A 14,079-nucleotide genomic window follows, 5' to 3' on the forward strand; every position below is an offset into this window, starting at 1 on the left:
CTGTATTCTTTCTATTACACGCTGTGGATATTAATTAAAAAAAAAAAAAAAAAGAATAAGAGATTTGCATTGCAGATTATAAGAAAGTATATAGAATATACAATATATGATGCAAAAATAGATTTTTATTTATTTGTTTCATAATATTAGTGATAACAATCTATAAAAATATTTATGTTTATTTTATAAATTCGATCAATATATACCATTAAAGATTAATATATATCATTGAAAGTTAATAAATACCACTGAAGAGAGATTCACAATTAATATCATTGAAATCTCCTGGAACGAGTTTCCAAATTCTGCCGAAAGTATTCAAAACTCCTGAAAACATTCTAGGTTTAAGAAACTCGAATGTTAGTGGGCTGACTTCATCAGTGATACGACTGAAGTATGTTTTATTTGACTTTAAGGTCATGAGGACAATGTCTCCTGGTATGAGATTATTGTTACCAATAGCGGCAATAACTTTGTTTCTGGGTAAAGTCACTGGCCATTTTAGTTTCAAAGGGAATTCTGAGAGGCTACTAGAAGAGATTCCTGAAGACTCTGGTGTAGAAGTTGTTGCTAATAAACTTGTAACAGCAGGAACAGCAGAACTTACTTGAAACTTTCTTCTATAAGGATTTAGAATTGGCGATGAAGGAACAATTATTGTAGGATTAGAAGACGTACTGACTGCGGAAGAACTACTTGCCGAACTTGTGCTAGTTACTGGAAGAATGTTTTCTATACGAGTAATTGGGGATGCATAATTATCAATGAAACTAGAGGAGGCACTGCTGGAAGCACTGCTTGATGTTAATGAAGGTGAAACAGTGGAAATTACTGGGTTAATGCTCGATAACAAGGAGCTAGAGGAAGAGGAAGAAGCAGAGGATGAAGAAGCAGTAGTATCAGTCAAGAGATTTCCATCTGAAATTGCTGAAGAAGTGGCACTAGTTAGATCTTTTGTTCTACTTGAAATTGATGAAATTATTGGTATCACGCGTGATAAAAAGGATGGTTCGACTAATGCTTTGGATAATTCTGGTAATGTGGAAGATGAAGAACTGGATGATGTCGCTGTGGAAGCAACTGTTTCGTCTAATTCTGGCAGAGTTGAGACACTTGAAGTGGATGAGGAAGAACTCGATGAAGAAGACACTACGTCGGTAGTGTCGATATTTGAGATTGGACTTAATAAATTGGAGGAAGAGGAGCTGGCTGCTGATGTCGTTGCTACTGCTCCTGTTGCTGCTGTTGCTGCCGCTGCAGCTGTTGTCGTCGTCGTTGTGGTTATGGTCGATGGAATTTCTTCGATCAAGATTTTCGGTTCACTAACAACAGTAGTTGTCGAGGTTGAAGAAGACGTACTAACTTCACTAGAAGGCACTGGGACAGATGGAATTAGTGGTTCTTGAATGGGTACAATTTCTGCTTCGCTTGTAGAAGTGGTGGTTACAGCAGCAGAGGTAGTAGACTGTGATGATAGCGGTATTACGGGTAAGACTTCGTCTTGTTCCGACAAAATGGTAACCGGTGACTGACTATTGATAAATGTTTCTTGGATACCAGACGCTTGATAACCATCGTAAACAGCTTTAACGAAATTTATAAAGGTCGGTCCAATTTGCACATCACTTAGCAATATATCGGCACTCGTTGTAAAACTCGTGATCAAATTTAAGAAAAACGTCTTGAATGCATCGACGTAAGATAAGATGATGTCAATTTCCTTTCCTTTTATTGTGATGATTCTTTCAAATAGTTGAGAAAAAGCCGGATAAATACGTTCCAAGAGAAGTAGAAAATCTTCCTTCAATCTGTTGATCGTCAGAACGATGTCTTCTAATGGTATAGCATTTATTAAAATCTCTGGTAAAGCGAGCAGATGTTGTGGTTCCTTCAATAATTCTTCCACTATCACTGGGGCACGCTTTAAGAATTCAACAAAAGTCGAACCGACGTCAGCTTCCAATAAATTATTCTGTGGTCCAATTGAGATTTCACTCAACAAATTGAGAAACGCGTGCAACAGATAATGCAGCAGTTTCTTTACTTCGCATAAAATTTCTTGCACTATTGTACTTAATAAATGAGGGTGTCCGTATTCAATCGCTTCAGCGGCACACTCTATCTGCTTCAAAACTTCCAGTGGTAAAGGCGTTGGAAAACTAAACGATGACGATGATTCTGATGACGATGCTGTTGCCATTGACATTGACGATGATGATGATGATGATGATGATGATGATGATGATGACGATGACACCGATGTTACTGCCGTTGGAATTACATCCGTTAGTAAACATCCATCAGTAGAAATTACTTGACGTTTTGGTAATCTGTTTCGTGTTTCAATTTCTCTTTTCTTGTATACTTGTTCAATTTTATCGTGGGTCTGTTGTTCCTTATCTTTTTTCTTCATATATTCCGATAAATTCTTTATTAATTCTTCTAAATGTTGTATCATAACAGCACGTTCATTCTATTTATAAAAAAAAACAAATTTTTCCTGAATTTATAATTTCGTTCATTTCAATATATGATCAGAAATAATTACACTCACCTCGTTATTTACTTCTTCATTATTTTTGTTTATTAAAGTCTCATTGTTGTCAGAAAAATCGATCATATCCTGTCCTTCTTCTTTAAACGATTCATTCTTTTCTTTAACGTTTTGTATATTTGTCTGCTGCATCGATAGATCTATGTTATCGGTAGTATCTTTTGTGTTTTCTTGCTCATCTTGAAGTGATCTTCCTGGTTCTACGAAACTGTAGAATTTATCATTTAGATCCGAACTATCTTCCCCAAGCGTTGTCCGAGTCGAAACGGACAAAAAGATGAAGAAGAAGATGGGGAATATCGTATTCGCTATCCTCGACATTTTACTTTACGATTTCAAACTCGTTATGTTTTTGGAAAGAAAAGAACTGCTTTATATAGTCGAAGATTTACAATCCCAGCTCGAGATTTGGCACGATGATCGTGCGGTATCTTAATAATATCAGAGATAATAAGTCATAACACAGAAAATGATAATAACATTACAATCGTCGTTTATATTCGATTAAGACGTTTATATTAGATTAATCTTTTATGAGATTTCTCACGTTGTTTTTTTATCTTCGTTTAACTCATTATTCTCAATCACGTTTTTCCTTCAAAATGAGAGATCAAAATTGATATAACATCATACGTTTACGGTAAGTATCCTTGTTTATTATGAGAATTCAAGGGATAGGTTAATCAATGAAATTTTGTACCACATTTTTACGTGCCATTTTTATTACACATATTTTTATTGATATTTTCATAAATATCCATTTGATAATGTTTTGTTTGTATATTAAAGGTAAAACAGTGCAATAATAATATATGAAAGAAATTATAATCGTGACTTTTAACTTAGTTTGATATCTCGTAGGCAGGTGGAAATCTTTTGAATTTAAACGTGAGATATTTGAATGTAAATGTAATTTAGTTTTATTCGTTTTGTTTTTCAATTAATTTTTTCTATATATAGAAAGAGATAAGAAAAAAATATTTGATAATTTACCTTATTGGAGGTTGTGTATAAGTATTTTTTGTCATTTTGTGATGACGCGTATCTTATATCAAACAAGATATTTTAAAACATAATTATTTCCACATCATTATGTACATATATTGATATAACCATTCTTCTTTATCCGATCGTATTCGAACACTAAAAAGAAATTATATAAATTCACGAAAATATTTTAATTGTCGATGTCATATTCAAACTTTGTTCGATCATCGTTCGAGATTTTACTGATTGATTTCGATACGAACATCTTTTGTACGGCTTTTTACACATCCATTTTTCAAACAACAAATATTTAAATTTCCTATCCTTTTTTTCCATTTCATTTCGTAATACTATATGTTTCCATTAAAGAGAACAAAGAAATCCGTAAATATACTTTACTTTTCTAATTACGCTTTTCTATATGCACAAACACAAACAAATATACACATAAAAGGTATGATCTCTTTTTTAATTCGAAACTTGTCATTGTAATTTGCTAAACTTGTTTGTTACGATACATTGAATGATCTCTTCGAATTTTTTTCTAACTTTTTCAAGAAACGTGTATATTTTGTTTATTATTTATAATAAAATATCAGTTTCGTAATATAACTGGTCATTATAAATAATTAAGTATCAGGATTGCGTCTTGATTTATTAGAATTACTGGCCATCTATTTAAAATACTGACAAATTATTTTAATATTCACAAATATTTTAATAAAAATATTGACAAATTTGGATTATTTGGAGTAATATTTATAGTAAGTATTGTGATGTCTTATTATAAATACTTTTCATTTATTTAATATACTGATTAAAACTTTGTAGTCATTCTTATCCAATAAATAGCAACTATAAGAAAATCGATTATTTTTTATGGAAATGTTTGAGAATGAATATTTAATTAGTGAATAAATATTCCATTTGGTACTAGAAAATATGAACTTAGAGGTATTATTATATTTGATCGAATTAATTATATGATTTCGTACTACAGTTTTACGTGTCTCGATAAAGAACGATCCAATTTGCTTAATTGCTTAGAGAATAATTTTGTTGAAAATGTTTAATTGTTTAATTATTATCATACATTTTGAATTTTATCCAAAGGATAAGGAAAAAAAGGTTTGCGTCACAGACCATAAGAATGTATATATAGAATGAATAATATATGTTAAAAAAATAGATCTTTATTTATTTATTTCATAAAATTCGATGTAACAATCATTGTTAACTTGTATTAATTATATATATTAATTATGTTTATTGTATATATTCGATTAATATATACTATTGAAGAGAGATTCACAATTAATATCATTGAAATCTCCTGGAACGAGTTTCCAAATTCTGCCGAAAGTATTCAAAACTCCTGAAAACATTCTAGGTTTAAGAAACTCGAATGTTAGTGGGCTGACTTCGTCAGTGATACGACTGAAGTATGTTTTATTTGACTTTAAGGTCATGAGAACAATGTCTCCTGGTACGAGATTATTGTTACCAATAGCGGCAATAACTTTGTTTCTGGGTAAAGTCACTGGCCATTTTAGTTTCAATGGGAATTCTGAGAGGCTACTAGAAGAGATTCCTGAAGACTCTGGTGTAGAAGTTGTTGCTAATAAACTTGTAACAGCAGGAACAGCAGAACTTACTTGAAACTTTCTTCTATAAGGATTTAGAATTGGCGATGAAGGAACAATTATTGTAGGATTAGAAGACGTACTGACTGCGGAAGAACTACTTGCCGAACTTGTGCTAGTTACTGGAAGAATGTTTTCTATACGAGTAATTGGGGATGCATAATTATCAATGAAACTAGAGGAGGCACTGCTGGAAGCACTGCTTGATGTTAATGAAGGTGAAACAGTGGAAATTACTGGGTTAATGCTCGATAACAAGGAGCTAGAGGAAGAGGAAGAAGCAGAGGATGAAGAAGCAGTAGTATCAGTCAAGAGATTTCCATCTGAAATTGCTGAAGAAGTGGCACTAGTTAGATCTTTTGTTCTACTTGAAATTGATGAAATTATTGGTATCACGCGTGATAAAAAGGATGGTTCGACTAATGCTTTGGATAATTCTGGTAATGTGGAAGATGAAGAACTGGATGATGTCGCTGTGGAAGCAACTGTTTCGTCTAATTCTGGCAGAGTTGAGACACTTGAAGTGGATGAGGAAGAACTCGATGAAGAAGACACTACGTCGGTAGTGTCGATATTTGAGATTGGACTTAATAAATTGGAGGAAGAGGAGCTGGCTGCTGATGTCGTTGCTACTGCTCCTGTTGCTGCTGTTGCTGCCGCTGCAGCTGTTGTCGTCGTCGTTGTGGTTATGGTCGATGGAATTTCTTCGATCAAGATTTTCGGTTCACTAACAACAGTAGTTGTCGAGGTTGAAGAAGACGTACTAACTTCACTAGAAGGCACTGGGACAGATGGAATTAGTGGTTCTTGAATGGGTACAATTTCTGCTTCGCTTGTAGAAGTGGTGGTTACAGCAGCAGAGGTAGTAGACTGTGATGATAGCGGTATTACGGGTAAGACTTCGTCTTGTTCCGACAAAATGGTAACCGGTGACTGACTATTGATAAATGTTTCTTGGATACCAGACGCTTGATAACCATCGTAAACAGCTTTAACGAAATTTATAAAGGTCGGTCCAATTTGCACATCACTTAGCAATATATCGGCACTCGTTGTAAAACTCGTGATCAAATTTAAGAAAAACGTCTTGAATGCATCGACGTAAGATAAGATGATGTCAATTTCCTTTCCTTTTATTGTGATGATTCTTTCAAATAGTTGAGAAAAAGCCGGATAAATACGTTCCAAGAGAAGTAGAAAATCTTCCTTCAATCTGTTGATCGTCAGAACGATGTCTTCTAATGGTATAGCATTTATTAAAATCTCTGGTAAAGCGAGCAGATGTTGTGGTTCCTTCAATAATTCTTCCACTATCACTGGGGCACGCTTTAAGAATTCAACAAAAGTCGAACCGACGTCAGCTTCCAATAAATTATTCTGTGGTCCAATTGAGATTTCACTCAACAAATTGAGAAACGCGTGCAACAGATAATGCAGCAGTTTCTTTACTTCGCATAAAATTTCTTGCACTATTGTACTTAATAAATGAGGGTGTCCGTATTCAATCGCTTCAGCGGTACACTCTATCTGCTTCAAAACTTCCAGTGGTAAAGGCGTTGGAAAACTAAACGATGACGATGATTCTGATGACGATGCTGTTGCCATTGACATTGACGATGATGATGATGATGTTGATGATGATGATGATGATGATGACGATGACACCGATGTTACTGCCGTTGGAATTACATCCGTTAGTAAACATCCATCAGTAGAAATTACTTGACGTTTTGGTAATCTGTTTCGTGTTTCAATTTCTCTTTTCTTGTATACTTGTTCAATTTTATCGTGGGTCTGTTGTTCCTTATCTTTTTTCTTCATATATTCCGATAAATTCTCTATTAATTCTTCTAAATGTTGTATCATAACAGCACGTTCATTCTATTTATAAAAAAAAAACAAATTTTTCCTGAATTTATAATTTCGTTCATTTCAATATATGATCAGAAATAATTACACTTACCTCGTTATTTACTTCTTCATTATTTTTGCTTATTAAAGTCTCATTGTTGTCAGAAAAATCGATCATATCCTGTCCTTCTTCTTTAAACGATTCATTCTTTTCTTTAACGTTTTGTATATTTGTCTGCTGCATCGATAGATCTATGTTATCGGTAGTATCTTTTGTGTTTTCTTGCTCATCTTGAAGTGATCTTCCTGGTTCTACGGAACTGTAGAATTTATCATTTAGATCCGAACTATCTTCCCCAAGCGTTGTCCGAGTCGAAACGGACAAAAAGATGAAGAAGAAGATGGGGAATATCGTATTCGCTATCCTCGACATTTTACTTTACGATTTCAAACTCGTTATGTTTTTGGAAAGAAAAGAACTGCTTTATATAGTTGGAGATTTATAAATTCAGATCGAGATTTGGCACGATGCTCGTGCGATATCTTAACAACATCAAAGATAATAAATCGTAACATAGAACATAATGATAATATTGCAATCGTCACTTATTTTCGATTAATAAGAGATTAATCTTTTACGAGATTTCTCACGTTGGTTCTATTTTTTATCTTGTGTTGTCACATCGTTCTTATTCACGTTCTTCCGTCATAATGAGAGATTAAAATTAATATAACATCGTACATTTACGGCAAGTATCCTTGTTTATTATGAAAATTTAAGGCATGGGATAATCAATGAACTTTTGTAACATACTTTTACTTATCATGTTTATTGTATATATTTTCGTTTATATCTTCGTAAATGTGATAATTTTTTGTTTGTTTATTAAAGAAGAAGTAATACAATAATCAAAAGAATTGTATTCGTGACTTTTAACTTAATTTGATATTTCGTAAACAGATAAAAATCTCTTGATTTTCCACGTATGATATATGAGTGCATTTTTGCGAAAAAATATTTAATAACTTACATTGCTAGAAATTGGGAGTAAATATTGTCTGCAATCTTGTTATGGCACGTATCTTTTACCTATTATAGTGATTTGTAATTTAATTTTTTTTCTCTGAGATTTTTTAAAATAAATTATCAGTATATGTGAATATTTAGATCGATATTTATAATAGACTATGGGTACGTAATATAACTGGTTAATATAAATAATTAAATGTCAGAACAGCGTCTTAGTTTATTGTAAATACTAGTTATGTCATTTAAAATCCTGACGAATTATTATATTTGCAAAAATATTAAAATACTGACGATCTTTATATCGATCGATGTAATACTGATCACTTATATTACCTACTGATTATTTATTATAAATATTGATTATTTATTTAAAATATTGATAAATAATTTTTTGAAATACCAAATCAATGAGTACCAGCCATACGAAAGTCGATGATTTTTCATTGTTACGTTTCAGAGTGAATACATAATTAATGAATATATATTTCATTCAGTACCTTCAAACATCCATTAATTAAACCTCAAGATATTATTTCACGCGAAGTGATTTATTCACGACGATACGACAATTTACAGTAGCATATGTAAATGAAACAAATCATGTTACTAACACTAAAAGAACGGCGTATCGTAAAGTTCATCTACGTGGTTTGAAGGAGAGAAAAAGAGAGAGAGAGAGAGAGAGAGAGAGAGAGAGAAAAGAAGGAAAAAGACAAAATATTCTCACAGTAAGGTCATGCCCTGGGCCTAGCTTTGGAGATTCTTTAAATAGAAAGACGGCCGCCTTTCTCTCTCTCTATCTCTTTCTCTCTCTCTCTCTCTCCCTCTCTCTCTTTCATGGATACATTATGCTTCCTTCGAGACAATCATCGTGTTCTGCCATGTGGTCTCGAACCAGCACGCGGATTCCCTTTTCTCGGCCGTAGCGTTTTATGATGCGTTGACAGCCGTGCTTTAGGTTAAGGAAGTCGAAGGCAGACCATAAATTTCGATGTACGCAAACATAAGAGGAGGATCTTCGTGGATGAGTTTGTTCGCGTTACAAATCGGCTTGACTCTTAAACAGTCCTTTGAAAATCAACTAAAATTCATCTTTTATATATATATATATATATATATATATATGCCTACTAATATATATCTGGATACTTTGAAAATTATTTTAATACGTAAAACGTTTAGTTATCGTATAATCTGAATATAATTATTCGAAGATATATTATTTCCAATGGTTTTTGAGAGAGGAGAATAGGTATTGGCATGTAATTATTAAATTAATTTTTATAGATATCATAAATAATGTTTTATTTTAATATATATATATATATATATATATATACATTTACTAAATGTATCATATGTTTAAAGTAAATATCTTATACTCGAAGCGAAATGGCACAATAAAGATTTCAAACGATACGTTTGATATTTAACAGACAATTAGAATTTTTCTATAAATTTAAGCGGGCTAAGGTAGGTCATCATTTAAAGCACAAGGACGATACCGAATGTTTTCGTGCTGCATTGCGTAATCTAGCAATGATTCCTGATTCTGGGCCAAATTGGTTGTCCTCGTTGATTTCAATGTTATCGACATTGTAATTATAAGTATTCGTGTCAATCTCTTCAATGTCTCTTGGTGTCTCTGTTTCGACATCGTTTTTAATTATTATAGATCCTGGTATATAACCTGGTAAAGGAGGTCCAATGGGTCCGCAAGATCCTGTTGATTTATATCCTACATTTGTTCCAATTAATTTTCCACCTACGCCATTTTCTTCTCCATTTGGTACATTCCTTTGGTCTATTCCTTGAGGATTTATCGAAGGTGTGTTTGTGGCGAGGCCTGACTCGACAACGTTTATATCGATTGGTCGGTAACCTACGTCTCTGAAATAATTGAAATGACGTAATCAAATTTTAATGATAATTATAAAAATTAGATATATCTTCGATTCTATTTATCTCGTATTACTCTTTCCTTACCCGTAACTTAAAAAATTCGTTCTCACGCGATTGACTTGTTCTCTCTGTTCCAAGTTTTCACGTTCCATAGCTTCAAGCTCGGCAAGATTATCTTCCTCGTCGTCGTTCTCGCCGATCATTATAGAACTCGCAGGAGAGTGTTTCAATTCAACAATAGGCTTATCGACGATAACAAGTTTTTCTTCGGGTATATCAATCAATTTCTTTTCTTTCTTCGCTTCGATCGGCAATGTTCTATGTCCAAACGATATACTTCCCTCTGATATTAATTTCTTTCCTTTGTTATAATATATTTGTGGTGCAACCAGATTTTTATAAGCAAGAGTCAATGATATGGGATCTGCTGGTAATTGGTCTTGTGGTCGACGTTGCGATGGAATTCCTATTAAATCTGATAGATAAATCATCTTTGTTCTCATTAAGATAATATTTATCGTAAAAGTTACTTACCACCTTGAACAGTTCCAAAAGGAGTGTTGTAGATTTTATAAGAGCTAGTGTAACCTCCGTTTCCAAATTCAGATTGAGGCAATCCGATAGTAGTTACAAAAGGAGTAGGAATATCATTAATGATGCTAGAGGTACTGTAACTTCCACTTCCGAATACCGATTGAGACAATCCATTAGGAGTTCCGAAAGGATTAGTAATATCATAGATATTCCTAGAGGCACCATAATTTCCATTTCCGAATCCCAATGGAGACAATCCGCTAGGAGTTCCAAAAGGAGCAGGAATATCGTTGGTGATGCTAGAGGTATCGTAACTTCCAATTCCGGATTCTGATTGAGGCAATCCGATAGGAGTTCCGATATGATGTGTCACGCTAGAAGGATTGCCGCGAATACCCGATATGTATTTAATACATTCTTGATAAGGACTACCTCGACAACATTTCATTTTAACAGGATACGCAGGAGTTACTTTAACGCGTGTTCCCAATGTTAATGCCGTTAGTTTGCTCGACGGGTTGCAAAGATTACTAACAGGCGAGAAACTGTTGAAAGATCATTCGAATTAATTATTATCTTAATATAAGAAAAATCTCATTGGATATGTTTAATTTATATCACTTTACCTACCTGGGTACTATTTGAACGTTTTTATCCGAAGAAGTAGGTTCTGTCTGAATGGTGACACTGGTCAACTCGGAGGGAGAATATTTATTCGGGACTTCTAGATTGATCGATGGATTAGAAATACTACTACTTGGATTTAAGATATTATCAATTACATTAGTAACAGTAGTGTCCGATTGTGTAGACACAGTTGTGAAATCCGGTATAATCAATGTATTAGTTTGCGTTTCAGAATGTCCTGATTTTCCACCTTCACGAATTGTTACAGCTTCGTTTATTGCTTCTGGTGATACATGATACTGTATAGGTTTCGTCACTTCAGCAGCTTGAACGACGATGTCATTACAGCTACATGGATTTTTACCTGATAATTTAATATGTTTCAATGCATTAACGTAAACAAGTACATTTGATTAAAATTCAATATATGATAAAAGTTCAATATTCAAATACCTGATCCAAGACTGCCACAAGTGCATCCATCTTGAGCCAAGATAGAAGAAACCAAGAGCAATAACGTTAAACCCTTTATCCAAGTCGACGACATTATCACGTAGTTACTTTTTACTCTGTACTTGATTATTACTCTTCTTTTCTCTCATTTATATAAGAATTCCATCCGATTGAAAGAAAGGATGTTGCAATGATTTTTTATTATGTCGTTCGTTTCATTTCGTTGTTGTGATTTTATTCCGCGTCTTTGCTTCGTCTTTATTCATAACTATATACATTTCCGGTTTTCACGGACATTATTTTGTTTATCGTTCTTAATTTCTTCCGGCATATTTCTTGATTATTAAAAGGATCATCGAGATATCGGTGTATTTTATTTCCTTGTTGTAAAAAAACGTGACCGAACATAGAATACAATGCGTGACATATTCAAATAAATTAAATCGTAAGAAAAATTTTATTACGAGAACATAAAGGAGGAAATATCTTTTGAAAAATTGTTATCAAAGCTTTAGTTGAAATGTTGCAAATTTGAAAAAGAAATCGAGACATTCATTGAAAAATTAAAAGCATTATATTTCGTTGTTTATCATACATAGTATTAATTTATAATAATCGCTATTATACAATAATTTTATTATTATTATTAAAGTTCGTATTTACAAGGTTCGTACATTTTCTATATTCACCAATATGGTAATATTATTTATTTGCAGTATGCAAAATATCGTTTATAACATCGGTATTAAATCCACATATTTGTCTTTATTTATTCACTTATTAAAGAAATCAGAAGCCCTTTGTCTTTGCGGTGGTAAATTGAGTAAATTGTCTGTTAGAACAGGACCGTCCGATCTTCGACTACTACCATTACTTCTTTCCGATGTTGAATCTGTGTCACGTTTTAATGGTGTATTTGCCCTAGGTGTAGTCGGTGTCCTAATACCTATAGAGGGTGTTCTCGATGAAGAAACTCTTCGGGGTGAAGGAGTATGCGCAATACGAAGCTTTTGAGTTGCCAGTCTTCTTGCAGCAGGTGACATTGTACTTAACCGGTCGATGGTCGATCTTGGAGAAGGTCTATAATAAGGAAATCAAGTAAAATAATAAAAACGTAAGATTCAAGCCTAATTAAAATAGAAACATCACAGTTCATTTTCATACTTACGTCGCCAATGATTTTCTTGCTGCTTCGAGTGCTTTATTCTTCCTATCTCTATGTCGTTCACCGGCTTTCTCAGCTAATTGTAAAGCGATCTGTTCTCTTTTTGGTGGTTCTGCCATTCTGAACGAAGGACCTTGACTAGTTCTCAATAATGGGGTATCACCGCCATCTAACCTAAAAGGAGTTCCTTCAATTTCACCCCATGTCATCAATGGACTTTCACATTCTCCTGGTCGAGGACTAGGTGTAGCTACAAAACTATATCCATTCACCGTTGGTCCTGCATTCTTTACAACTTCCTTTCCATCTACCCCGATTTTACCGTCATTAACTTTTGACTGATGTTTTGCCAATTCATTAATAGTTTCTTTATTCTGTTGTTCATTGAATGGATTCATTCTCAGTCGTGTATTCTCATGCATTACCATTTGTTTTCTTCTCGCTAAATCTACCTTTTCATCCGGTGTTAATTCTACACCATCAGGAATATACATAATATAATTTTTATTCTTGTAATTCCAAGTGTCCAATACCGGTTGTCTCTTATTTTCATTTTCAATGGCTAAAGAACTGTTGTTAGATTTTTCTACAGTAAGTAAATTTGATTTTTCTTCGGCTTCATAAAGCCATGCATATTTTAATTTACGTCTTCTCTCAGCTTCAACCATCATTTCTTCAAAACTTGCATTATCCTCGCTAGTATTAATACTTAAAAATGTATCTAAACCTACTCTATCTTCTATATCTTTCTCCTTTGACTCAGTTTTACAAGGTATATCTCTGGTCACTTTTATAGATCTAAACTGTTCATCTTCTGACTCATCCTTACGTATTGGTGTTTCAAATGTAGCTGGACTGGCAGGTCTTTCCGTAGCAGGTCGACCAGAACTATATTTCTCATAAAGTTCTCTCATTCTTTTCACATCATTTTGTTCTAACGCATCCAAATATTGATTCTGAGCTTGAAGCTTTTCAAGATGTGGGAAAAAATCTCTTTGTATAATTTCTCCCATTTTTTCAATATATGTATCTTCGTCTAAAATTTTCGAATGAATGTGTTTACTTTTCTTTGCAACACCAATTGGTTTTTTAAAAATCGCCAAGTCATTCAGATTTTTAGCAGCTTCGAGTGCCCGAGATCCAGGAGTTTCCATAATTTATTTTATATACAATAACCATAACACATAAACGTTTAACACATAAATATTGTTTTTTTTTTCGAGAAAACTTGCAACATAAACGGAATATACGTCAAAGTTATTTGCATCAAATGTAGTGGTACGCAATTCGTTTAATGATTTCACCACTGTTGAGCGCTGACAGCATTAAGTTT

The 14,079-nt window shown here is 33.4% G+C and overlaps 4 protein-coding genes across 4 annotated transcripts; all 4 read right to left on the reverse strand.

Annotated features, from left to right (window-relative positions):
• Positions 1–204: 204 nt before the first annotated feature.
• On the reverse strand, positions 205–2,886 carry LOC124952288 (probable GPI-anchored adhesin-like protein PGA55). The gene is made up of 2 exons (XM_047501891.1): positions 2,555–2,886; positions 205–2,473 (listed from the first exon to the last, which is right to left on the reverse strand). The coding sequence occupies exons 1-2, from the start codon at positions 2,873–2,875 to the stop codon at positions 236–238; spliced, it is 2,559 nt and encodes an 852-aa protein (XP_047357847.1). The 5' UTR covers positions 2,876–2,886; the 3' UTR covers positions 205–235.
• A 1,923-nt stretch (positions 2,887–4,809) lies between these two features.
• On the reverse strand, positions 4,810–7,478 carry LOC124952297 (uncharacterized threonine-rich GPI-anchored glycoprotein PJ4664.02-like). Its single transcript, XM_047501925.1, has 2 exons — positions 7,148–7,478; positions 4,810–7,065 (listed from the first exon to the last, which is right to left on the reverse strand). The coding sequence occupies exons 1-2, from the start codon at positions 7,466–7,468 to the stop codon at positions 4,825–4,827; spliced, it is 2,562 nt and encodes an 853-aa protein (XP_047357881.1). The 5' UTR covers positions 7,469–7,478; the 3' UTR covers positions 4,810–4,824.
• Positions 7,479–9,422: 1,944 nt separating this feature from the next.
• Positions 9,423–11,726, reverse strand: LOC124952005. The gene is made up of 5 exons (XM_047501229.1): positions 11,582–11,726; positions 11,132–11,492; positions 10,502–11,046; positions 10,052–10,433; positions 9,423–9,955 (listed from the first exon to the last, which is right to left on the reverse strand). The coding sequence occupies exons 1-5, from the start codon at positions 11,673–11,675 to the stop codon at positions 9,547–9,549; spliced, it is 1,791 nt and encodes a 596-aa protein (XP_047357185.1). The 5' UTR covers positions 11,676–11,726; the 3' UTR covers positions 9,423–9,546.
• A 410-nt stretch (positions 11,727–12,136) lies between these two features.
• Positions 12,137–14,079, reverse strand: LOC124952282 (splicing factor ESS-2 homolog). The gene is made up of 2 exons (XM_047501885.1): positions 12,750–14,079; positions 12,137–12,661 (listed from the first exon to the last, which is right to left on the reverse strand). Exons 1-2 carry the CDS (start codon positions 13,898–13,900, stop codon positions 12,355–12,357), a joined length of 1,458 nt encoding a protein of 485 aa, XP_047357841.1. The 5' UTR covers positions 13,901–14,079; the 3' UTR covers positions 12,137–12,354.

Source organism: Vespa velutina, chromosome 10 (assembly GCF_912470025.1).
Source record: "Vespa velutina chromosome 10, iVesVel2.1, whole genome shotgun sequence".
In the NCBI taxonomy this organism is placed as follows: domain Eukaryota; kingdom Metazoa; phylum Arthropoda; class Insecta; order Hymenoptera; family Vespidae; genus Vespa; species Vespa velutina.

Excerpts from the sequence above, each read along its gene's own strand:
- LOC124952288 (XM_047501891.1), bottom strand. The coding sequence starts at position 2,875 with ATGTCGAGGATAGCGAATACGATATTCCCCATCTTCTTCTTCATCTTT. Across the intron at positions 2,474-2,554 it reads ATGAAGAAGTAAATAACGAG|AATGAACGTGCTGTTATGAT; the intron begins GTGAGTGTAATT and ends TTTTATAAATAG.
- LOC124952297 (XM_047501925.1), bottom strand. The coding sequence starts at position 7,468 with ATGTCGAGGATAGCGAATACGATATTCCCCATCTTCTTCTTCATCTTT. Across the intron at positions 7,066-7,147 it reads ATGAAGAAGTAAATAACGAG|AATGAACGTGCTGTTATGAT; the intron begins GTAAGTGTAATT and ends TTTTATAAATAG.
- LOC124952005 (XM_047501229.1), bottom strand. The coding sequence starts at position 11,675 with ATGTCGTCGACTTGGATAAAGGGTTTAACGTTATTGCTCTTGGTTTCT. Across the intron at positions 11,493-11,581 it reads TTGTGGCAGTCTTGGATCAG|GTAAAAATCCATGTAGCTGT; the intron begins GTATTTGAATAT and ends TTAAATTATCAG. Across the intron at positions 11,047-11,131 it reads AACGTTCAAATAGTACCCAG|TTTCTCGCCTGTTAGTAATC; the intron begins GTAGGTAAAGTG and ends ATCTTTCAACAG.
- LOC124952282 (XM_047501885.1), bottom strand. The coding sequence starts at position 13,900 with ATGGAAACTCCTGGATCTCGGGCACTCGAAGCTGCTAAAAATCTGAAT. Across the intron at positions 12,662-12,749 it reads GCAAGAAAATCATTGGCGAC|ACCTTCTCCAAGATCGACCA; the intron begins GTAAGTATGAAA and ends TCCTTATTATAG.